The sequence below is a fragment of the Chiroxiphia lanceolata genome, chromosome 1, assembly GCF_009829145.1.
Source record: "Chiroxiphia lanceolata isolate bChiLan1 chromosome 1, bChiLan1.pri, whole genome shotgun sequence".
In the NCBI taxonomy this organism is placed as follows: Eukaryota; Metazoa; Chordata; class Aves; order Passeriformes; family Pipridae; genus Chiroxiphia; species Chiroxiphia lanceolata.
Window position 1 is genome coordinate 37728542 of NC_045637.1, and position 25316 is coordinate 37753857.

At 33.4% G+C, this 25316-nt stretch overlaps 1 protein-coding gene across 15 annotated transcripts in view; it reads left to right on the forward strand.

Moving 5' to 3' along the window:
* The window catches only part of ASPH (aspartate beta-hydroxylase), a 112064-nt gene that overhangs the window by 15989 nt on the left and 70759 nt on the right, over positions 1-25316 (forward strand). For 12 of the 15 annotated variants that reach the window (XM_032695381.1, XM_032695387.1, XM_032695396.1 and 9 more), the window contains 5 exons: positions 412-561; positions 2557-2625; positions 22999-23088; positions 24503-24577; positions 25065-25226. In XM_032695381.1, the coding sequence (XP_032551272.1) occupies positions 412-561; positions 2557-2625; positions 22999-23088; positions 24503-24577; positions 25065-25226 (546 nt within the window). Of the gene's footprint in view, positions 1-411; positions 562-2556; positions 2626-22998; positions 23089-23199; positions 24296-24447; positions 24578-25064; positions 25227-25316 lie in introns of those variants that run through there. The other 3 variants (XM_032695489.1, XM_032695434.1, XM_032695495.1) reach the window with 3 other exon arrangements.

A 25316-nucleotide genomic window follows, 5' to 3' on the forward strand; every position in this document is an offset into this window, starting at 1 on the left:
AACTTCAGGCACAAATGCAAAGCATCTCAAAAATGTTAAGCTCTGTGTAAATACACAAGGAAGGGAGGAGGGAGAGCAAGGCAGGATTTGTGGCTAAGTTGTAAAACAAGTTAGATGGGGGCATTTGGTGTTCGGTTGCTTATGAGGCTTTTGGTTAGATAATCATCAAGCTTCCCACGGTAATTCCCAGTGATATGAAAAGCAAGTAACAGTGGTAAAGTTTAAAAATAAAAACTGAACAAAACCCAAACAAACCCCACCACCACAACAAAAACCACTAAAAAACTGTTGCTCAAATGTCTTGTATTCTGTATAGTCATAAGAAACACGTTTTATAATTATATCCTCAATAATAATTTTTTAGCTCTTACACAAATCCATTTTTCCTACTTGTTTGTCTTATTTTAACAGAGACTAAGCATGGAGGAAGCAAGAATGGAAAGAAAGAAGGCCTCTCTGGAAGCTCATTTTTCACCTGGTTTATGGTAATTGCTTTGCTGGGAGTTTGGACATCAGTAGCAGTTGTCTGGTTTGAACTTGTAGATTATGAAGAAGTTCTAGGTAAGAATTTTAAATCTTAAGATTCTTCTAATAAGATTATGATATTCATTTAATGAAGGCCATTTTAAATGATTAGATAGATGATTTGACTACTGCAGTGTTTGCAAATGATCTACATGATAAGAATAAGCAAGGTATTTAAAAAACTGTTTTAATACTGAACGCTGTTATGATGTTAAAACGGGATTCTCATAAAACTGAAAAGGCATCATCCTTCGGGATCTCTTTGTAACATGTATACTGTAGTTCACTGGAGAGGTGACCTAAATATGCATTGTTTGAATATAAGCTCTCAGAAACTTGCAGCAGTGGTTGAAAGTGGGCAGCTAATGATATTCCTCCTCTGATGGACTGTGATTCCTGTAGGTCAAAATAACGAATCAGTTATCCTCTCATGAGTGAACTGTTCAATAACCTCAGTTTTAAGCTTGTAATGGTGTTAATGGTATCTCAATATGACAATTTTAAGACAGTACTGTTAATATAATATTTGAGGATGCAAATTAGTGTCTCCAATTTCAAGATGTATGTCCACAGGTACGGCTGTTGTACTTGATGTTGTAGGATTTAACATGCACTTTTGCAACTAGTAGTTTTACAAAATTAAGAAATCTGAAGGAACATGTTTTTTTTGATCTGGACCAATTTTTTAAGAGGAGCTTCTGGTTTGCAACTTAATTGGGTCTAGTGATGCAAATAATGGTTTTCATATTTTTACTACGCATGCAGCCAAAGCAAAGGATTTCCGTTATAATTTGTCAGAGGTCCTACAAGGTAGGATATTGGAGAAATAACCTTGCTTTACAGTCCCTTGACTGAAAGTTTTGATTTATTTTGTTATGGTTTTAATTTTTTTGAGAATTACTATTCTTCTGTTGTGACATGAAACTCAGTCATTTCTCATCTGTCTCATTCCTCATGCTTTTGAAGATGATATTATTCTTATTTCTAGAGAATTACATTTTTGTACCAGTCTACTGTGTTTAACCATAAACTGATAAAGATACTTTCTAGTGGATTGCTTCCATACAATACTGATGGATGTGTTTTTGACTATTCTAGACCCAAGTCTGAATTTTTGATTCCACAAAACTGTTTTCTAAGTACCATATTAACCATATTTCATTTATTTTGTTAGCAATAAAATTCTGTCTCCATTTAGAGAATGACAAGTGTAATATATTGTCAACCTACTAGGACACAGAGTTCTTCTGAAAACTGTGCAGAGTTTTAATCCTATTAAGAGTTATATCTGAATTTTATCAAACCTATAATTAGATACATCTCTACTCACTTGATGATCCCAGGACACTTCAGATCCTGGATACCACAATTCTGTGCTGAAAATTCTCTTTTAGTAGAAACTGAGTTCTCCTTTTGCACATACCTAGGGCTGGTAGAGCTGCAGTTTCAAAAATAAAAGTGAGAAATCTGATTTGTTAGTCATGTCTGAAAAACAAACAACTTTTTTCGTCTGCATGGAAGGTTAGACAATTGTTGATAAAGTTTGTGAATGTTTTCCTTTGTCTAGAAGGTGGACTGCTTACTTTCTATTAACTTGGCACTAAAAATTTTGTACTTATATATATGTATCTCTTTTCTGAGAATTTAGAATTTCAGGAAACATGTAATCAGAAAACAAATGCTGATTATTTGATTGATTTTTGTTTTATTATTTATTTTCCCTCAAACATGTTGAACATTCCTTGTGAGCCTAAATTTTATTCTAAGCAAAGCATGTTCATGTCAAGTACGTAATTACAGAACGTGCAGAAAAAAACCTCGTGTTCAGTCTCAAATCTAGGAGATACATAAAGGAACTTGAAATATTTGTAGTGTTTTCCAGGAAATTTAAAATATGGTTACGAGTTCACATAAATTGTTAAAAAACATATGGTAACAATCTAGCACTGACAGTTAGTCACTGCATGTTGAAAACACTGTGCTGGAAACAAATGGCTGAATTGTCTTTTCCTCCTCTCTTTGCACTCCTAGGCAAGCTTGGGATTTATGATGCTGATGGAGATGGAGATTTTGATGTGGAAGATGCTAAAGTATTGCTAGGCAAGTACAAATACAGATGGAATAATCTATATAATTCAATTGACATGTTCAAGTTTGGCTTTTTCTGATATAAAAACAGTATTTCTGGTTTTTGTTTTTCTAATTGGAGAACTTAAATTGATTTAATTGTGATAGGTTTTTTCTTAATGCAAGTTGTAGGATTGGGTGTGAAACTTATAGCAATTTTTGTTCGTTTTCTCCTAATATATCAATGTAAGTGGAAAGCATTGAATTACTTACAGGATGATTTTGAAATTAGGTGTTTGCTGCTGTATTGACTGTTGAAAGATGGTGGTGATTGTTAATAAATTTATCAGATGTAGGACCTAGGATGTTTCAAGAGTTAAAACATTGTTTATGTTAACATTTTAAGCCAGGCCCACTTTACAATGACTTTGAACATGCCTTTGTACTTCTTAGATGACTCTTTGTGTAGTGTGTTTTTGTACTGTCTTTCCTGTATTCTGAATTCTCCAGAAGTCTGTTCATTTTCTTTGCCCTTCGAAAATAGTACATGACATGAATTTTTCTTCTTTGACATTGCAACACTGAGTTTATGCTTCTGTTCCTTTTAATTTGTGAGAATGTCTTTCTGCTCACTGTGTATCTTCAAAGGGAAATTTCAGTCACTAGACATACTTCATGATGCTGCTCTTCTACCTACATCTTTTAAAACACTACCATCTTCTGCTTCACAATGAAGCATTGGATAGATAGTTCTTGCATACCTGAAGTTAGAAAGTGTAGTTTTCTTTCATTGGTTTGTTCAAATGTACACCTATTCTGAGCGCGCAAACCTGACAAATTAAATAAATAAAACAACAAAAAACCCATCAGAGCAAATAATAGCTTGAGTAGAGGACAAAGTGGAACGTATCAAACTAATAGAAGTTGTCAGTAGTATATTAGGATGTTATGGTTTGCTATTTGAAATTTGTACTCCATAAAAATCAGTTTATCATCAGATTATTTTTTCCTACTTATATCTGGAGGAATAAGCAGGTCTTTGGAGGGTGTGTGTTCATTTGTTTAATTCCGTCATGGTTTAAATAAAACCCATGTAGTCAAAATTTCGGAACGAGTTTGCAGTGGTGTGAATGTGAGAGGCACTCCAAAGAATCTCCAGCGCCCTGAATGGCTTCAGAGCCACAGATTAAGTGTTAATTATTAGGAGTGAATAAGGTAACACTTCATATAGTTATCATCCTAGTCTTTCTCTATCTGTTATGTAGCATATAGAAGGGAGGTATCCATTTCTTGTGGGTCCTATTGGTTGGATTCAGATTGCCAGGGTGGTAGCCAGGAACATTCTGCTGCTTTGTTACATCTCTGTTTTATGCAGCTTGATATAGCTGGGAATTCTGCCAGTACGTGGAAGTGTTTCTATTATAAGCTTGTCTTATCACGCATTTAAACTTTATACTTCAAACGTGACATTAAAAGGTCACAGATAAAATTTATTTTTATTACTTTTGAATAATTGCTTAGAAATATTATTTAATCTCACTTAAACTGGATGATAATTTCTACAGTACAAAAGAAATGATAAATTTTGAAGTTTTGTGACACTGATAAAGTTATGAATGTAAAAAATATTTTTTCTAATAACTAGCATGTAAATTTGCTATAAGTTACTGTGCCTGTTTGTATTTAAAATTTAATGTGAACTAAAAAATGAACACCACTATGCAGACTGAAATTATTTCATTGATGCAGAAACTAGAAAACTGGATTCCCTCTTAAGGAATTGCTTTATAGAGTTAAGTCTTTGTAGTAAAGAAAACCATATAGTAAGCTATATGCTATATTAGGGTAATTATCTAAGTATTAAATGCATAGCTCCTTCTGTTTGTGGGGATTTTATTAGTACATGTGCTGTGTTTGAAGGCTTATTACTTTCTGGGATTTTTCTCTGAGTCAGACTTGCCCTAACAGCAAATGGTTTCTGTGCTAAAAAAAGGAGTTACTGCAGTTTGATGTTTAATGATAGGAATTCATATGCTTTTTTCTTTTTTGTTCTTTAGCCATTACGGCACTAGTGGTGTATATTGAAATTGTGGCATGCACAATGGTTTAATGTTGTCTGCTTCCATAACTGTTTAGTTTTCACTACAAATTTCAAGATTTAATTTCATGTTGATGGTAAATACCTTTTAAGTTAATTTAATTTTGAGAAATGCTTCTCCTAGCATGAGTTTGTTTTATATTGTAAAGGATCGTTTAGTAGCTGATAACTTAATAGTTTTCTGTACTACTTGGGCATACCTAAATAGAAGAATTAAAATTCATTATTTTGTTTCTTGTTTATATAAGGTATGATAGGGTCTTTTCTTTTTATTTGTTGGAATCAAAGGAGGTTTGATGATTAAGTTCTCTTCAGGTATTTGTGTAATTTTAAAAAGAGTGTGCAAGAAGTGTGTTCCTCCCCACTTCCCCCACTCCCCCAGGTAAGAGAAGTGAAAAAAACTCCAAAAAACAAACCACCTAAAACCCTAGCAGTCAACCAACCCCAGGTATTTGTGGAGTTAGTATTGTAGCATTTATAAAAAAATAACCACAGTGAAAATTCGAACATATTGAAGCTATTCTGACGTTGTCTTGCAGATTCTGTCTTTTTCATAGGTATTTGTGAGGTTCTTTTTACTGAATTCCTTTGGTAATGGGAAGAGAGGCTTCATACTCTGCTTCTTTGAAGGCTGCTGTTTTCGGTACTTCTCTTCCCACTTTTTGTCTTTTCACCCCGATTGTTCTTTGAAGGGTATTAGTCTTCAGAGGAGTGTTATACTTATGTACTTGCTTTAACTCAGTACAGAGAAACAATGTCTTTAGTAGTATTACCAAAAAATGGCATGTATAGGGAGTACCAAAGTCTCCCTATACCAAAGTCTTGTAATAGTATTTTTGGAACCAAGACTTTTTTTTTTTTATACGTCAGCCCCTTTTAACAAGCAACAATACCCTGAGAAATTCTGCTTAAATGGGTACAGCAGTTAGCACAGTTTTGGAACTGCAGCTACAGAAAACCATCACTATATTGTTCCTGCACATTTAGTTCAGAGTAGTCCAGCTACACAGAAAATGGAAAAACCCCACCCTAGTGTATCAGCAAACAGAGAGTAGGTAGTAAGCAGTATAATTGAGGTAAACTAACTTCTTTTCCCCTGGTTCATCTCTAGTAGAAAAATGGGTTTGCAGGCAGTCGCGCCAAGATTGCACATTCAAAAAAATCTGTGATAATGTGATAAGAGTTAAAAAGAATTATTTTTGTGCAGTTCAGCTATTTAGGATAAGTTTCATTCTCTTCTCCACTTTTCTCATGTTCTACTGTAGCACCTTCAAATATTAAAGGCTTGCTTGTGCTCATTCTCATAAAAGATGTTTGCAGGAGAAGGAAGGCTTTGTCTTGTTAAATGCATGTAGGCAAGCCCTCTGCCCCATTGCTTGTGGTAACGCTATTGAAGTGAGAAAGATTTTGACACCTTTGATCACTTTAATTGAAATTGTGATGTGAAAACTTCTCTTGAAATAAAGTATTTATTCCCTGTGAGTCACTGCTAGTGACTCATAGTGGGGCTACTTAGTTGAACTGTAAGGTTTTGTCACCATTTCCAGACACTTGTTAGGATGCTTATGTGAGCTTATTAGTATGTGAGTTTTTACTTTGAAAAGCAGTTCTTGATTATGGGTGCCAGTGAAGATGAAAAATAGTTTGAGTATTAATTACAAAGGCTGTTAAGACACATTCTCCCAGTTTCTGTGGTTCCCTTTGGTGTCCTAATCTTGTCAAAGAAAATGTGCTGCTGTAAGGTAATTGCCCAAGAGTCTTATTCTTGACTTAGTGCAAGAACAGGGGCATCTCTGTGTTTCTGTATGTGCTTACAGAAATGGGATCTTTAGCGTGAGATCTTTTGGGAGTAATATGGAGTTTTTTGTGGTTTTGGTTTTTATACCAGATTCTGACAGAATAGAATGACACAAATATTTATAATTCTGTGTTTGTAACTTAGATTTTATTTTTTCTTAATTTTTTTTTTGGTTCAGGTTTCCATTCTTAAATTGAGATTTCATTCTTCAGTAAATATCCTTTCATTTATGTCTTTGTGTCCTGCTTGATCCAAATTTTGAAAACAAGTTAGAATGATGACTGACTACTGTGCATAAAGTTGTTTATAAAATTTAATTTTTATAGAACTAAGCCATGGAAGAAGTTGGAGAGGGATATTTATAATACCTTGATTGCTTCCTGGATTCAGTCATTTTTAAACCTTTGGGCTTTCCAGTGAAAAGTTAAAGAGAATGGCTGGTCACTCAAGCAGAGGTTCTGGGCATCCAGTTACAAGGATGTGGAATGTCATGGACTTGGAAGTTTCCTCAGAATTATCATTGATATTTTCACTATGTGCTGTAAGCAAAATGTTTTAAAAAGTGTTTAATGTCTCTGCTGTGAACTTCTCTATCTTGAATGTGTCATTAACCTGCATCTAATATTGCTTTGTAGTCTGCATGTGCAACATGGTCACTTAACTTTGTTTCAACAATCTGTCTTCACCCTTAGCTCACTTTTCTTCTTGTCCTTTTAACACAAAAGAAGGTTTGTTCTGGTTAGAAGTGTGGGAAATTCCTCCCTCTTCGGCTTTAAAGCATACCAGTAATTGTTTGTCATTGCCTGGTCATTCTGTTGTGCTTTTCCCAGAATGGAAAAGTTGAAATGTTATTTAATAATAGCTGTAAAGCAATGGATTTTAATTAAAAAAAAAAACCAAACCACCCCCCAAAAAAACCCCCAAAACCCAAAAACCAAAGAAACCCCAGCAAGGCAAAAAAAGCGCCAAAAACCAACCTACCAAAAAAACCCCTAAAACAAAAAACAAAAACCCAACAACCAAAAGAAAGGGAGTGGAAAAAAGCATTATTCATGGCTTATTTGTATTTTACAAATGCCAGTTAGATCAGTGGGTCTGGTAACCTAAATAGCAACTTCTAGTATTAAGGAGTTTAGCAGTGACAAGCTCTTTCTTTGCTGTCCTGACCCTCTCTACTTAAACTCTTTACCCTGCTTTAGATTTTCTGTATAACAAAACATATGCCCTTTCTACTGGCTACCTTTTCATTTCTATCTGGTGTTCTCTGTATCCTCAGATTTGGAAATAATTCCCGAGGACCAAGTATATCATGTAGAATATGTGTCGCTGACAAAAATGATTGAGAAAGGTGTCAAAGAACCCAAACAAGCAAACAAACTGCAAAACAGCTCCTCCCCCCACCTCAACAATTAGAATCCTCACTTCTGCACAAAATGAAAAATTCTGCATGGTAGATTGTTATCCTTAACAGTACGTTTGTGACAAGTTTGGTTATATACTCTTTGCTTTAAAATGTTATCTCAGCTATGAGTTGCAAGCTCTCAAATATGAACATGATGGTTTAAAAAATAAAAAAAAGACAAATTGTGTGATTTTAAAGTAGTGGAAGATTACTATTACAAAAATTGGCTAAATGTAAATGATGTGGCAAGAAAACTGAATATAAATGGGTTTAGTTTTAGGACAAGGAAGAACGCAAAGCAAAGCTTCCACTTTTTTTTTAAAATAAGATTCTGGCATAATGTTTTGCATGTTTATTGCCCAAATTGTAGTCTGTACTTGGAAAGATTCAACTTTCTTAACATCTTTCTGTTTCCTAATTAGCATTCCTGTAAAGACTGATGTCTGTGACATCAGATATCTTTCACAGATCCTCCTTTTACAGTTTCCTCTTTCCACCTAACTGCTGTCTCTTTTTTCCCCTTCCCTCTCTCTCTCTTTCCTCTATTCTTGTGTAGGCCTGACCAAAGATGGCAGTAATGAAAATATTGATTCCCTTGAGGAAGTCCTTAATATTTTAGCAGAGGAAAGCTCTGATTGGTTTTATGGCTTTCTCTCATTTCTCTATGATGTATTGACTCCTTTTGAAATACTAGAAGAAGAAGAAAGCGAAGCTGCAGATGATGTTGATGGTACGTCACAGAATGAAGGGGTTCAGGGAAAAAAGACTTGTGTTATTTTGGATTTACAGAACCAGTGAGACTGAGAGACTAATTTGATTGGCTTTTGAAAATGTCCATGAAATCATCAGTCTTAATATAACAAGAATTTATGACATTGAGGGGAACCTCCCAAATGGATGCTGTAAAGATTGAACTAAAGTCATCCATGCTATGCAGTTTCAATAGTTGAAAGCCTTTCAATGATTTTTCCATTTTTGTGACAGGATGACGCATATTATGTGGTTGTGTAAATATTTAGAATAAAACATGTATCTGTGGCTGTGTAGTTGGTTTCTGTATGTGCTTCAATTTGTGCATTTTATGCACAAAACTTACAAAGCTTAAGTGTAATAACCTCTACTGTTAACACTGTAACATTTGTCTTTCTAGCAAACGTTAATTGAAGCATTTTGTAACAGCTTTGATTGTAAAGTATTCTAGCATGACTGCATTCTGTAAATACATATTTATGTTAATCCTTTAATATAGACATGACAATGATAATTCTCTTGTGAAATATAATTTTAATAAATAACTTATTTTGTGATTCACTGATTTCTCAGATAGGTTCTTTTTACTTGTTCAAAGAAAAGCACTTAATGTAAAAGTGCTTGAAAATTCTACAGAAATATTTATTTCTAAGTCAGCTAACATCTGTTGTATTCAGAAGATATTCTGTCGTGGTTTATTCCCATTGATTTGTCTGTTTTCAAACTAAGTCTTCAGTCATTTCTTTAATATAATAGTCAATCACAAGGGCTGTTCTAAATCTGTTCTAGTTTTTAAGGTGGGCCTTTTATGGAGGTGGGAAGCTGTGATTATGTATTTCTAATGTAATACGGAATATATTAAAGACTAATTGGAAATTAGAACTTAATGTCTTCTATTCCTTGATAAATTGAAGTATTTAATGCAGTTTTACAAATGTGAATCTTTTTCTTGTGAAACTGTTTTATGACAGTTGTTCCAAAAATATTTTCCATATATGTGAATTCTGTCTGCTCTCGTGAAGTTACAGATATAGAAAGGGCAGTTTATAATTGTGTTCTGCAGTTTGTATCAGGTATCAAAAGCTGAAATTGAGCTGTCCTTTTAGTACATTAATTATGTACTCAAACAGATTACTATTAAAATTATATGAAATTGTTTATTGTTATGCCTGCTTTGCTTAAGTTTTTATTGGTTTCCTATATGAAGTCGATACTCAAGTTTTTACACTAGTGGTTGCAGGCTAAAATTTTAATCTGTTCTTAAAATAAATGAATTTTCACTTACTTTGGCATGACAGTTTTAAAACAATTTAACATGCCCGTTTCAAAAAACTTCCATTAAATCATCTAACTCAGGGTTCTGTTCAATCTTTTAAAAGTAATAAAAAAGTTCTAGTGTTAAGCAAGCAAAGCGTTGTGATTTGTTAATACTGCTGCTCAAGGTTTATGAATTAAATAGAGACATAAGATCATTAGTCACATTTTCTTCCAAAACATTTGAGGATTAGAATGTAAAAAAGTTAAAAACATGTAAATTTAATGGTTTTTAGAATGAGATATATGAAGTTTAAGGCAAAGAAAATTAAAATCTCCCATACATTACAAAAATGAATGCTAGTAGTTTAGTGAAAGTTTCTTAGCAAGTGGAACAAACTTGAAAAGTATCTGAGATGTAGGAAATAAGTAAACTTGGGTCGTTTTGTTTGGTTTGGGGTTTTTTTGAGCTTTTAATTTTAGAAGCAGATTTGAATTAGAAATAAGAGTTTCATCACTGATACCTTTCAGTGTGAATTAAAAACATTGTGATGGAACATTGAATTCTGTTGTAGATGCTTCAGTAATGGAACTAGGTAGCCAAAAAGAGGAAGGAAACATCTACTGTAAGAACTCTATATAATGAAGTTTATACCAAATAGTTAAAATAGATATTGATAAACTGGTAAAGCTTCAAGTGAAATAGAGATAAATTGCCTGAACCATGAGAAAGCTTCAGGCACTGAGATAGGTGATCAGTAAACAGTAAATTAATTTAACTAGGGATACAGATGAAATGCAGGCCAGGAAAGTTCTGATTTCATGTCATGCATGTTCCTTTTTGATTTTATTAAGTCTGTAGAAGTCTGCTCAAAAACAATTATAGTGGGAATAGAGAATTTGTATGAGAAGAAGAAGGGATGGGGATGGGTAAAAAACCTAGGGTGAAAAATAGGGTAAATATTAACAGTAAATAACTTTAGAGTGTTTAGTTTCTGGAATATAGGTTTTTTTCCAGAAGCATTCATTTTTGGCTGGCGCTGTTCCTCTTGAGTTAACAACTGAACCCTTACCAGTGGTGAATGGAGCTGTCAAAGCTCTCTGCAAGTTTGGGATAGAAGAGTTTGCTTTGCATGTATTGCAAGCAGAACTTGGCTAGTAATGGTGCTAATAAGATTAGGATGAGCCTTCAGTTGTATCAGCGTGGCAGTTTTTTGTTTGGGTGTTGGTGTTTGGTTTTTTTTTTAATTTTTTTTTTTAAAGAAGCATTTTAAGAGCAAGAAGGTTAGTCTGAGTATGATGTGCAAATAAGCGAGGAAAATGGAACTGTATCTCAACTCTTGCTTGTAAGTGCACACAAATTGTTTCCAATCAGTTGAGGAAGTTGAAACCTAAATTTTTAGTTTGATTTGTTGTGCTGTTTTCTTGTGTTGGTAAATGTTTGCTATTTTAACTGCCAGTCTTCGAACAAAATACTGCATTAACCTTTGTAGCATAAGCTTTTGCTTGCTTTCTTGTGATACTAATGTAAAGAACTTTATGGGGGAAAAAACCCATACCCATAGTTCTAAAATGGCTGACAACTTGTGGAAGTTTTGAACCCCAGATTTCTGTGACCACCTTCAACAGTATTTAATTTGAAAGTAAAAGAGTGCTTTATATGACATCACAGTGCTCATAATGTATAGAATAACTTATTGAAGACAGTAACTGAATTACTATAGAATTACTGTAGAATAACTTAAAATTGAAGAAAGTGAACAGTAAATTCTTTGCATATCTGTTAAAATTCTTATTGCAACAACTTTTTTTGCCAATACTTCCCCTCCCCCCCCACTGCCTTTCAAAAATTTGCATTATTAGTCTGAATTGACTGGCTACAGAAGAAATCAAATTTTTATAACAGTTTTTGTGTAGGTTACAGTTGGATGGAGGTGTAGAAGACCATTTCATGGTCAGATGGGAGAGAGAAAACCCCACCTGTATTGTAAATGTGATTTAATTAGTATTTGAGAGCTGGGAAAAGCTGTTATGTACAGATCAGTCATTTTGGATAGAAGTGTACTATATTGTCTGCTTGGTTTTCACAAGATAAGCAGCTATCATAATGATGGCACAGCAACATGAAATACATTAAATAGTATCTTTCTAATGGTCAACTAGGATGGATTTCCCAAGATGAGGCTAATAAAGCCAAAACTTGCTCGTTGGTTTCTTACATCTCTCACATAGGATGCAATATAAGCATCTGTGACTTCAGAAGAGAAAAATGCTTTCTGCCACATGTGTCTGATCTGGATTTTTCTTCTAAAATTGGGCAGTTAAATAAACAAGAGGTATTAAAACAATGAACTGAGAATGTATTGAAGTTTGGTGTTGGGGATTTTTTTGTGCTAGTTGTACGAATTAAAAAAGCTCTCTTGCATTTGTGAGTGGTACAGGCTTTGGTAAGCCCAGCGCTCTGCAAACAGGGAATGAGTTCAGTTTAAGGTAAGTGGGTGCTAGCTTTCTGTCAGTAAGCTATTTTATTTAGCAGACGACCTTGTATTTCCAATGTAGCACATTCTAAATGCAGAATCATAGTAATAATTTTGTGCAGGTGCATATGCAAGCAGTGATTGCTTTTTCTGACTTGCAGTTCTTCTGGAGAAGGACAATTAAAAGGAGAGGAAAAATGTTAATAATAGTTTTGGTTTACAGATTTGTATTTCCTTATTTTTAATACTACAATTTTAATATTTTTAGCTAATTTTTTGTGTGATTCAGGAGGTTTTTGATGGGACATCATGAATTAAGGCAAGAGTCTGAACACAAGCCCTAATGTTTAAAGCTTGACACTTTATACCCTATTATCCAGGCATTGCACAAATCGTGGAAGGGTAGCAAGTTCTGTCTGTCAGCTGCTTAGTGCTAACCTGGACCGTATGCTTTCTATGGTAAATGCAAAGTAACCTCTTCCTTTTCACATGTAAGTGGATAAGCCACCTTAATTAGCTTAGATTTTTTTGCATAGTGCTGCAGGTTAAAAGGGTTTATGCAGGTAGATGTGGTGAAATTCATTGATAGGATTTTTTTTTTATATGGCAAAGCCTTTTGCCTAGCAAGACTATTAAAGTTTTCAGGATTATTAAATGAATAAAATAGAATTTGCATGTGTTAGGCTTCTCAATATACTGTTAAATGTGAGAATGTTATCTGTTAACATCTGTGAAACTGCTCAAAAAGAAAGTGCTTCTATCTATTTTTGTTTTTCAATCCTTATCTTTCTGAATAAAAGTAGTATTTTTATATTTGTCTTTTGATGCTGATTTGTGGAGAATGTCCTTGAAGATTTTTATGGGAGAAAATAGAGGAAATTACTGGGTTTTGTTGCAGAATAAGAATGCTTTTTAATATTCCTAAGCTTCAAAGAATCAGTTAAGGTACCAAGTTGTCTACTATTAACCATTATGTGAAAATAACCGCTCTCACCAGAGTATTTGATTTTTTAGAATGGCTATTTAAGCAGTTATTTGGAAAATATTGGAAAACTATCCAGCTATGTTAACTCTGAAGTCTACTTTTTAATTCACTGACTCCAATAATATCAATTTCTGACATTCCATTATAACCACATTTGTAGTTGTAAATTCAATATTTTTATCTTGTATTGCCAGCACTGGACATTTATAATGTGGGATTGAGTGGAAAAAAGAAGGAACTTCAAAACTAGCTCAAAACAAGTGTAAAGACACTTGAATTGGACCTTAGAATAAGGGTCCACAGGTTCAACTACATGATTTATAAAATCCTGAACATTGGTTGGTGTGCCCCAAGGCTGTAAGAGCCTAAGTCTTTGCCACAAGTTTACTTAGGTGCCAGATTTTGTCATATGTCCAGGACATTCCTATCTTGAATAACTTTTGCACCTGTGCTTCAGGCTAATTGGGGCTGACAAATTACTTTTGTGTTCTGTAGTGCCTTGTAGGGACCCAGTTCAGGTGGAAATCAAGATGCATCAGGATTTCTTTCTTGTGATTATTACGTAGTAAGATTTTGAAATATGTTATTTTACATACTTTCCCTATAAATAGGTCTATTAATAATATGTTCATCTATACATGATTTATGTAATTATGAATTGATAATTTGATGAGAACCTTACTGCTATTCCTTGTATAAAAGCAGATTGAAGGAAATTACTACTTGTCTGAATATTTAACAAGTGAAATATCAGTAATCAGTGAACAAAGTGTTTTGTAATCTTTCAATGTAGTGCATGTACTTTTATTTTAAAAGAATTTGAAATATCTTTATGATATTTTTTGTCTATTCTGATCTTTGTAAAATTTTACAGTTTTCCTTGTCAATACATGCTTTTAAATGTGTATCTTAAATTATCTAGGAATGTTTAATTTTAGTATGAAAAGAAGGGAGGAGCTGGAAATTTAAATATGGCTCTGTGCAACTTTGCTGAGTACCTTTTATTGTTTATATTTTCACTGATGCTGTAGTATAACAGTTGAAGTCTATTCTTCCTTTTACATGAACTTATTCTTCCATGCAGTGCTTAGAAGTAGTAAGATTGAATAATGATTTTAGAGCTCTGGGCACCAGCAATGTGGTAATCTGTGAGGGAAAAGCTTAAAAAGATTTTCATTCCCAGGTATGAGTTTGTAAGGAAATAATTTAAAAAATTGTATTTTTACTTGTCTAACTCATTTTTAAAGCAATTTTGGCCATAATGTCAATGCCTGGTATTTTGAAAACATTTAATAGAGAAATTATATGCAAATTGAGTACAATGACTTTATTTGCTACTTTTTTAAAATTTATGTGTTTTTTTGTTTGTTTGTTTTTGTGGGTTCTTGTTTGTTTTGTTTTTAGTGTAGGATATCAGAGTTTTGGTTTTGTTTTTTTGGGGGGTGGTGTTTGTTTTGTTTTTTTTCAGAATAAATGTTGACAGATTGGGTATTTATTGTTTTCTAGAAACTGAACTTCAAGGTGCAAACTGTGTCCAGTGTAGGGGCTTTATATGTCTGAATAAGAAGCCTAATGTTGAGACATGGGAATATCTCTTCTAGTTTAATAAGATTATGTATGTGGTTAAAAATACAAATTTACACTGACTCTCCAACTTTACTTTCTAGTTGGCATTTGGGTAGCAATGTGCATGATTTTTATGGTTAAAATTGTTGTGTTTCTGGGATTTAGGTCTTAATCCACAGCATCATGATAGTGATAATCCAGTCTCTTTTTATGGTATTAAAAAGATTAAACTAATGATTTTTTTGTATTTGTGGAAAGGCTTTTGTCTTCATGCCTCTTGTGGAACTAGGTATAAGGCACAATCAAGATGCTGAATGCCCCCAGTTTCTGTTAGCTACCATGGGGAAAGAGGGCAGCACCTGACTTTGGAGAATAGGATTTATTTTTTTAATAAAAGTCTTAACAGTTTTAAAAAGTCTGAAGTAATGCAGTAAATATTTTAACTGAAATGAAATGGCAACTGCTTTTTTGAATCTGAGCAATACCTTTGCTAAAACACTTATTTTTAATTGGATAAAGAAACATAGGTTGTAATTCATTGTAAGAAAATAGTCAATTTATGTAACCTGCAATACCTGTGTGCTTGAAGATCTTTAGAGTTAATATGTTTATAAAATATTTATAAAATTTTATAGAAACATAAGTTAGTGGGTTTGAGCGAGAACTGACAAATACCTCACAGAGAAATCAGCTGGCATGTTGGTCATAATGACGTGGCAGCTGTCTGGAGAGAACTGAGCTCCAAGGAGTTGAGAAGCATCATAAGTAGCATGCATCTAGTAATGTGGTACTCTTCTTTGATTAATTAGTCTTTCATATCTGTACTTGTGGTGGTCTTACAACTGAAGGTCCTTTATTCCTAATGAGTTAACATTTGGTCTCTCTCCGTAGCATTGCACTGTGCTATGTAAAGTTAGCTTTTTACATAGTGTGGCAAGTTGGGAAATTTTATGTCAAGTTTGTTGAACATCATGGATATGTTCATAACCTATTTCCATTTTGCAACAAATTAGGTGAGGAGCCAGGAGGGGTAGCCAAGAAAAAAACTAAACTCAAAGGTATTTTTAATGTTCTTTTTGCAGATAATGATGTATGAAATGCATGTGCATTGCAAATACCAATTGCAGGTTATAATAATGGTTACTAATACCAGCTATGGTGTCTAAGTGTTGTCTAATGGTGCAGCAGACTATTATCCTTGCAGTTTTTCAGTAAGTTTTTTTAATTACTGATTGTAGTTTAATGGCAATGCGAGTGCTTTCCTAACTAGAGATTATATTTTGTTTATGCATATTTTTTTACAACAGTTGTCTTGTTTGGATTGTAAGTAGTTTATGATAATTTCATATTCTGCATGTTTTTAAGTAAGATTTTGCTCTGTGTGAAATCCTCTTTTAGTTATCTTTAATGAATTCATGATACTATTACTATATTGTAGTTGGACTAGAACACCTTAATTCTGCTTAAGTCTGTACTTAAATAGTTTCATCTATTTCTTTCTTAGAGGTAGGAGAAATTTAGGCAAAGTTCAATAACTTCCACTTTAATTGCAGAATTGATTGCAGTAATGATACTTATACATTTTCTAAAAGCTTAAAATAGGATAGCTTGCAACCAATTTATGCCATATATTTATTTATAATTACACTGCTGTATGAACAGGCCATAATGGTCTTAAATGTGTTGAGAGACAAAAAAAGCTAATTAGCCTCAGCAAAACACAAAGGTACCAGATGTACTTCAGGTGCTTAACTCTTTAGATCTGCTCAGTTATGCTCTATCATAGCATAGGACTATGTAAACAATGCAGTTTCTTTGTTGAATTGCTTAAACTTTAAGGTGTTGTTTCTAGCAGTATGTGAAAAATGCATGCTTGCTCGTCATACAAACTTTCATGAGAAAGAAAGTGCATTTACTGAAGGAAGCTCTCTGCTCATATAAATGTGACTTTTCTTAGCATCTTGTGCCAAGTTGAAATTTTTAGCATTTGATCCACATTGTGCTTGGTATAAGTTGGTTGCAAATTGTGTGTTTCCAAGAATGGTAATAAGTGTCATTTATCAGTTCATTCCTGGGGTTTGGGTTATTTTTCAATGTTCGATATGAGAATGATGAAGTGACATATTTCACATGTTTTATGTCAGAAAACATTTGGAAGGAAATATGATGTCATTCCTTTTAGACTAAGCTATGTATTGAATTGTTCACAGAAATGTTACACAGTGGTTAGAGGCAGATGTTACAGAAATCTCACCTGCTGTTTGCCACAGCAGACTGCAGTTTCTCTCAAAAGCCTGAATAAAAATAGAGCTGTTTATATTTGAAGATCATTATTGCTTTTCAATAATGTGGGAGTATTAATTTTAAAATTAAATGCAAATATTGCATACAGAGATTTAATGGAAAAACCCTTAAATTTTATTGAGTTAAAAATTCCTTATTCTGGAGAATGCTGCTGGTACTGACAATTTTTTTCAAAACTGTGGGCAAAATGGAAGTATTGAAAATTAAATATTAAACATATTGAACATAAATTTCAGGGTTTCTGTTCTGACTTTTCTTATGATGTATTATCTAGATACTGTGTCATGACCAAATGTGAATTAAAATAGAGAAAATAAGCACGAGAGACAAATCCAAAAGTAAAACAAACAAAAAAGTGTTACTGATAACTGAAAAACAAAGTTGTAAGAATTAATTTACAATTATTACTTTGATTTCACTGAATATGGTCAAACCCAGTTAACTTTTTTGAATTTGATTTGATTCACTGGGACATTGCTATTTCTTCTTAATTTTTGTGTACTTATGTCTTATTCTTGCAAAATATGTACATCAGATAAATTTTTTAAGTCTTTGCTTAATATGAGGTAGTAGTATCAGTAAAATGTTGCATTATATATTTGTATTATAACACTTTATTTATAACACTTGCAACTGTCAGACTGTTGTCAAAGATTCAAAATTTACTGTGATTTTCATGCTCACAGACAAAAGTGGTTTTAGCATTCTGCAGAAGTTAGTTAGTAAGATAATAGAGGCATGGTTTTCACTAAATTAACGCTTCATTCAGATGCAGCTGCAATATAAGCTAAGGTTGCTTGCTGGCTGCATGGTGTGAGATATTGCTAGAAGTCAAAACTAATTTGTTTAAATTGCTTAAAGCCTAGAAGTTAATTTTACAAGTTTAAATTGGCATCTAACAAACATTAAATAAGAATTTGATCAAAACTTTTAGATAGTTGTTCATAAGATGTTTTATGACCTAAGAATGGTTCTCTTATTGAACATTTCCTCTTTTTTAAATGAAAAACTAAAAAGTAAAAGAAGCTGTTAAAGAACCACTCAAGAAATTAAGGGAGAAGCAGGAATCCAAGAAGCAGGAAATCAAAGATGAAGAAGAAAAAAAGAAAGCCAGGAAAGGAAAAGATGCTACTGATCGAAAGGACAAGAAAGCTGTTGATATGAATAAATTAAAGAAGGATTCTGACAAGGCTAAAAGAGACAGAGGAAAGGAAAAAGGCCTAGACAAAAATGTAAAATCCAAGGAGGCTACAAAAAAGTCAGCCAGTGAAAAGGATGGTACTACTCAGGTGGGAAAAGACAAAGAAACAAAAAAGATAGTCAAAAACCAATCCAAGGAAGACAAGAAAGAAAAGAAATAAACAGTTCCCGTTCTGCTAAAGAGGAACAGACTTCAGGAATGAGAAATTCAGCATAGTTATATGAATGTGGTAAAAATGGCAGTAAGAAAATAATGTTTTCTGGAAATAAATGTGGAAAAAAGGCTATATATAATAATTTTTGGAAAACTGTTCAGTGTGTACTAGTATGGTAAACACAAAGCAGAAAGACCTGCTGTGAAACTCAAGTATGTACATATGTTACTGTGCCTGGCTACCAGTGTGTATTGAGAACATTCGAATGTCAAATTCATGTCAGTTACTTCAAGCCTACACTAAATAAGGGTTTGGGGCTTTATGGTTGATATTTTATTTTTTTTTTTAGCCTTCCTTGTTTCCTTGTATTTAGGTACTATTTCCTTGATGTGGAGATGAAAGTTTAATATTGTGTTTGAAATGCAAGTTTAAAAGTGATATTAAGAGAATTATCTGGACACATGTAGAGGAAACTCACAGATAAAATATTTCTGTTTCACAGAAACAGTGAAGAGGAGCATTAATGGACTGTATTGTCATAGGAACTTATCAAATAAATGTAAATTATTCCCTCCTAAACGTTTTTTCCCTAGGTAAAATTTTTTTTCCCTGAGAAAACTATTTTAGACACAGTCAAATCCACTTCAGTGTTGCACTTGTTTATGAGACTCCAGTGTATACTCAAGGAATACATTGCAACATTTTTATCTATTGATCCATATTGAAAAGATGTTTTACTTTTCTTCAATCCTCTATTTATTTATTTAATTATTTACTTAGCTCTATATAGGTTGGAAAGCTTGATTCATAGTCCCTTTTCAGTTAACTGTGTCCTGATTTTTCTAAGTTTTCCAAGTTCTTGGGTAATGAGCACTACTTAAAATTAGGCCACCTATTTCACTATTAATAAGCGTTGTTGGATTCCATTTACACTTAAGAAGTGATATGCTACTACTACTCTGTTCTGGTCGAACTTGTTTAGAGAACAGCTTATATATATTGGCAACTATTATTTCCTTTAATACTTTACAAGTGCGTGATACTTCTATAAGCAAGATCCTGTGTTAGTTTGCTCTTACAGCTTCTGTATTTGTAGCATCAAGGAAGGATTTATCCAGCAGTCTCATTAGAATAAATAAAGTTATGAAACATTCTGCAGATATATTAGAGATATTTCAGTATGTTATTGAATCTATACTTGCTTTCAATTTTATTTGGAAATTAATATTTTCTAAATAAACTTGAAAGCAAGTATATTGCAAGCAATTGCACAATATAATTACACAGGATTCAGAACAAAATTTGTAATGAAATTTTAAGATTTATTCATGTTATTAATTAATAACATATTAATTAATAATTACTAATACTGCAGTATTAGTTTAAAGAAAACAAAACTAAGGAGAAAAATTGAGAATGAGTATATGGATGGTAATATCAGATTGAAGAAGTCCTGAAGGTTAATTCTGTTTGTGGTTTTGCTAAAATTTTGTGTATAACAGTTGGCAATACACTTAGCCATTCAATACATGTGTCTGTAACATGCCTTGATCCTTAGAGGTATAAAATGATCTGATTTTATTTTGTTTTAAAGGAGATGAAACATTGTTCAAATAGTTACGAAAAACAGTTTGAGTTAAAACTATAGAAAATAGTATAGGAACTTAAGGTTCTAGCTGTGATAATTAACAGAGATGATATACCAAGGTATTTTCTAAATATTTATAAATGCATGAAGAGGGAGGGAAGAGATGTGTGTTGTGAACATTACAGTGTTTAGCAAAAAATATGACAGAATGAAGATCTAATAAATGCACTTGCATAATGAGCATTCTCTTTTAGGTTTTGGTGATGATAGATGTATTTATTCAACTTTCCTCTGATAAGTGTTAAGATACATATTTGACCAGAGGATCATTCAAATCACACTTCTCAAGGATGGTGGCACAGTGGTATAGTGCACATCACTTTTTATTTTCTCCCATAGTGTGATAGAACTTGTAACTGTGTGGGAGTAAAATTTGGAATGAGTTGCTTTTCTGATTAACATGTTATTGTATCTATGACCCAAAGTTTATCTGGTTCTAAAAAAGTTGGGTGGGTTTTTTTCTTTTCAAGGAACATTTTATTTGAGCAGCACTCCAGGCTATACAGATAGCCACACAATAAAATGATATTTTTGCCCCAGAGATCTGTTGTGTTGTTGTACATCTCTATGACATGTTATTGTAATTAAAATTAATGTGGCAATTTATCACATAAGCTCAAAAAATGGACCACACAAGCAAAAACTGAGTGCAACTTAATAAAAATAAGAGAGAAAATAATATCTTGCAAAAAGTAGGTGGCTTAATGTATTCCGTACTCAACAGGATTGTGTAGGAATCAGTGATAAACATGATAGATGTGTATAAAAAGCTTGAAAGTGAAGCTGAGAAATGCACAAGCAAAACCAAGAAGTACTCTTGTAGTCCCTTCTTTCCTGTTAAGTACCCATAGTGCTTGTTGGCCGTGAAATACTGACTATCTTTTGAAATACTTTGATTCCATTTGTTGTTCATGAAGCAGAGCAGGTGGTTGTCTGCTACTGGAGATGTGGGTTATTGGAGAATACGAAGACTTATACAGAGGAGTGTATATGTAAGGTCTGTGTGACCGTGTCTGTGTTTGCAGATTCTGAAGTGTGAGATGGTGGCAAATATTAAGCAACTGTTTGTGTCTTCATCTAAAGGTGATTGTAGAAGGAAGTAAGTTCTTACCTTTGTAGCAATTAATATTCCTGCAGCAAGAGATTACTGTCTTAATAATATTTTTTAATGTTTTATGGGGTTTTTTTAATAACATGGAAGAAAATTGGCAAAAAATTAAAGGTAAATTTGGTACTTTTTTCCTAGCTTCTGATTTTGACTTCATGATAGTGGAGTTAATCTGTTACAGTACTTTTGGATACAGCTTAACTTATCTTCAGGTTGTTTGAATTTTAATAATAGAACAAGATAGAATTGATTCTGGTATTCTGTTTCCACTACTTGAAATGAATACATGTTTTTCTCATGATGCGTAGAATAATATCTCTGTTTTACACAAATTTGTGTTTAGACATACTAGTCCTTTTTGTATTGAGATATGTTTGACTCCATTAGAAACATGGTAATTATTATTATTTATGTTATTCCACTTAGAAGTTACTTTTACAAGATGGTTAGCAGTACAGGAGTGTTCATTATATTGTAGACTCTGCTTTATTAAATATTATTTTTCTATTAATTTCTGCGTATCCAGCTCTTGAAAAACTAGTTTACTTTGGGCAGTGTGTGTATGTGTGTTTCTTTAAGGTAGTCTTATCATAATTGACCATGGATGTAGGATTATAGAAGAATGCCATTTGGAAGGGGCTTTAGGAGATCCTTATTCCAACTTCCTGTTCAAAACAGGGTCACTTCAGAGGAATGACCAGGTTACTCTGGCCATTATCCAGTGTGGTCTTTAAAACTTCCAAGGATGGGAATGCACAACCTCTCTGTGCGGCCTTTTCCAATGATTTCATTTCCTTTGTGCCTGAGGGAGGTGCAGACTGGATGCGAGTGTGTAACTTTTTTCTTATGCCCTGTCTGAACCTCTTGTATAAGTCTTCCTTGAACCTTGCTAAAGGAGATTGGAGAGGAGAATTAGCCTAATACCAGTAGATTCTTGAGCTTATGTTGTCTTAAGATGTGGCATAATCTTTCACGTCTAAGAGTTACCTTTATCTCTTACCAAGGTGTTGATCGTTGCAGTTATTGGTTGCTTTCTTTTCATTGTGTTTTGGTCTAGAAAGACTCTGTGGTATCAATAGTAAGCATTTAACTGGTGAAATTCCATTAGTCATACTTTTTCTGTAGTCATTTAATTGTCAAAAGAAGCTGGAGATTCAGATTACCTTATTTTGAAGAAACTACAGTTCTCTTCATAAGATCTAAGATGTAACAGATGAATTTAAAATACCTTTCTCTTTCTGTGAAGCTTTTTGTAAAGTTCAAATTAATTGTTCATAGAAGCTATAAAATTGATCATATGAAACACTTTTTGCCCAAATTGAAAACAGTGAAAAAAATCTGCTTCCTATTTTTCTGCTGGATACTGAATAGATGTTGAGAATACCAGTCATTTGTTTAGTTAATTTGAAATAAAGTGCTTAAATTTGTCTCTTTTCCCCCTCCCTCACTTGTATGTCTTCCAAACATATTTGTTTACTGTCTGAATACACTTTAGTTTCTGTATATATCACTGTATATCAGGACAGCCCTGCAATTATGATTGTTTGAATGCATTTTTGGAGAGTGTAACATCAGTTAATTTAATTGAAACAACTTTCTTAGTTTATAACTGAATCAGATCAAAAGGAGCATAAAGTTAACTTTATAACTGAAAAATGCAGGCCTTAAAGAAAGATCTGTCCCAGCACAGCCAACACCACCAGAATCTGAGGAGACAGTCCAGGCTGCTGAGAAGTCCTATGTCGAATCAGGTAAGGCCTTTAATAAACCATAGGTGAAACAAAAGACATGATGCTTCATTTGAATTATAATTCTGTTTCCTTAGCATGCAAACTTTCATAGATTTTGTGTTGCTTATCTACTAAAGTTTATTTAACAGGAATCACTGTTGATAACTTTGTATAAATCACTGACCATGAGGAGTGTAAAATTTTACTGTCTAGAAGTTGCTCTAGTCAGCCCTCATGGTTATCATTGTATCTGTATTACATCAGAATAACTTTCTGGTGATGTACAGTTGTGGTTTAGATACATTTGCAACTGTATATCCAATCAGAATAACAGCAGATTCTCCACCTTAAACAAAAAAAAACCCAAAGAACCAACTTCATAACACAATCAAATATTCCCTTTTCCACTAAAACCAATAGTATATCATAAGTACCATAATTAGGGCTTTTACTGTTGAAAAAAACCCCAAACATTTTAAAAACCCCATAGTATTAGTAAAATGTGTTAGGTTAAAGAGGGATTCAGGAAAAATGTTTACATGTCACATTTCATGTACGCAATTTGCATTTTAGTGTTATTCAGAGAGTACCTGTTTTTTCTGCTACTTGGAGTGGCTTATCCTACTTGATATTTATATCAACCTAACACATAAATGCACAAATACGGAGTATATGGCCAGTAAAATGGAATATAGATTTTGTTATAAGAGACTTGTGTTACTTTTTTTTCCGTAACTGGTACCATTTTAGGTCTTTATTTGAAAATGCAACTGTGATCTGTTTTTTTTGTGCTGTAGCATTTCTGAGTGTTAATTTCAGGACATTTATATGAAGGCAACACTTCATACAAATTCCTGTTATGTTCTGGGCTGGTGTATTAGATGCCAATCACTTGTCCCTGAAACCAGTTTGTGATTTCTCCTGGCAATTCATAGCAGAATAAAACCTTGATATTGTAATGTTAGTATCTATTTTCCCTGTTTATGAAGTCAACAAGACCCTATTTTTTGCAAGTGGCATTTTGCTGTCAAATATGACATGCTAGTGCTGCTGCCTAAATTGTAGGAAGGTAAAGGATTAAAGTGTTAGTAAAATAATTACTTCAATGAGAGTTCTTGGTTTGAATAGTTATCAGAAGATGTTACTGCCTTGAGAAAAATATATGTGCAGAAAATGCAGTGTAGATAAATTCTTTGAATTCGTATTCAGAACAAATCTGGTGTGATTGATGCAATACTTTCTATATTTGAGAGTATACAAGACAAAATTGGTTTTGTAATTGTGTGAGTTGAAGAGATTCGCTGGGTCAGTCTCTAGGGAACTTTATGGAACAGAATAAGAACTTTACAGAGCCTACTAAGGGCTGTGAGCCTTGAGCTAATGTTCAGACATTGCCTTTTACACTTACTTTCACTGCAATTTATAATCCTTTTAGAGCACAAGACTGCTGACGTAGAATTGGAAGACGAAAGTCAGTCTGTTCTTCATGAAACTCTCCATTCCCAGCCTGGTAATGCATTAACACTTAGAAATCATTGAAGAGTTTATAAATACTGCCATAGGCTAGATGTATCTCAGTCTGGTTTTGGTAAGCACTTAAAGTAGTTTTGCAAGCATAAAACATTCTAAGCTCACATGTCATTTTCAAGAAAATTTGGAAAGTTCAGTCACCAAATCCTAAAACTGTGGCCTCTTACCCAGAGGTGTTTGGCAGCAATAGTTGAAATCAATCAGTTGATAAAAACTTGCTCAATATACTGCGTAGAGTGCAAGAATGCATAGAACAGAGACGGCCTTTACTGTGGGCAGAGAAGACCCTGTCGAGTCAGTGTAGATAGTTTGGGTTTATCGTGCTGGCAGGTACAGACAAATCATCTGTCCCCCTCCCTTTAGAGGATTGTTGGAAAACATGAAGGGTGTACTGAAGACTGAATATTTGCTGGTAATTGAATATACCAAAGAGTATGTATTCACTAACAATCTGCATTATTGATTAGGAGAGAGGCACGAAGATGTAGATGAAAGTATAAGTGACCAGTGGCAAGTGAAGGAAGAAATACATGGAGAAACTTTTGAAGCTCCTACAACAGATGACATGCACAGAGAATTAGAGAATGAAATGCCAGAAGCATATGAGACACCAGACTCAATTCAGAAAGGTATCTGAATGATTAAATACATTTAAAATTAAATTTACGAAAAAAAACCCCCAACCAAACAACCCAGACAAATGTAAACGTCTCATGAAA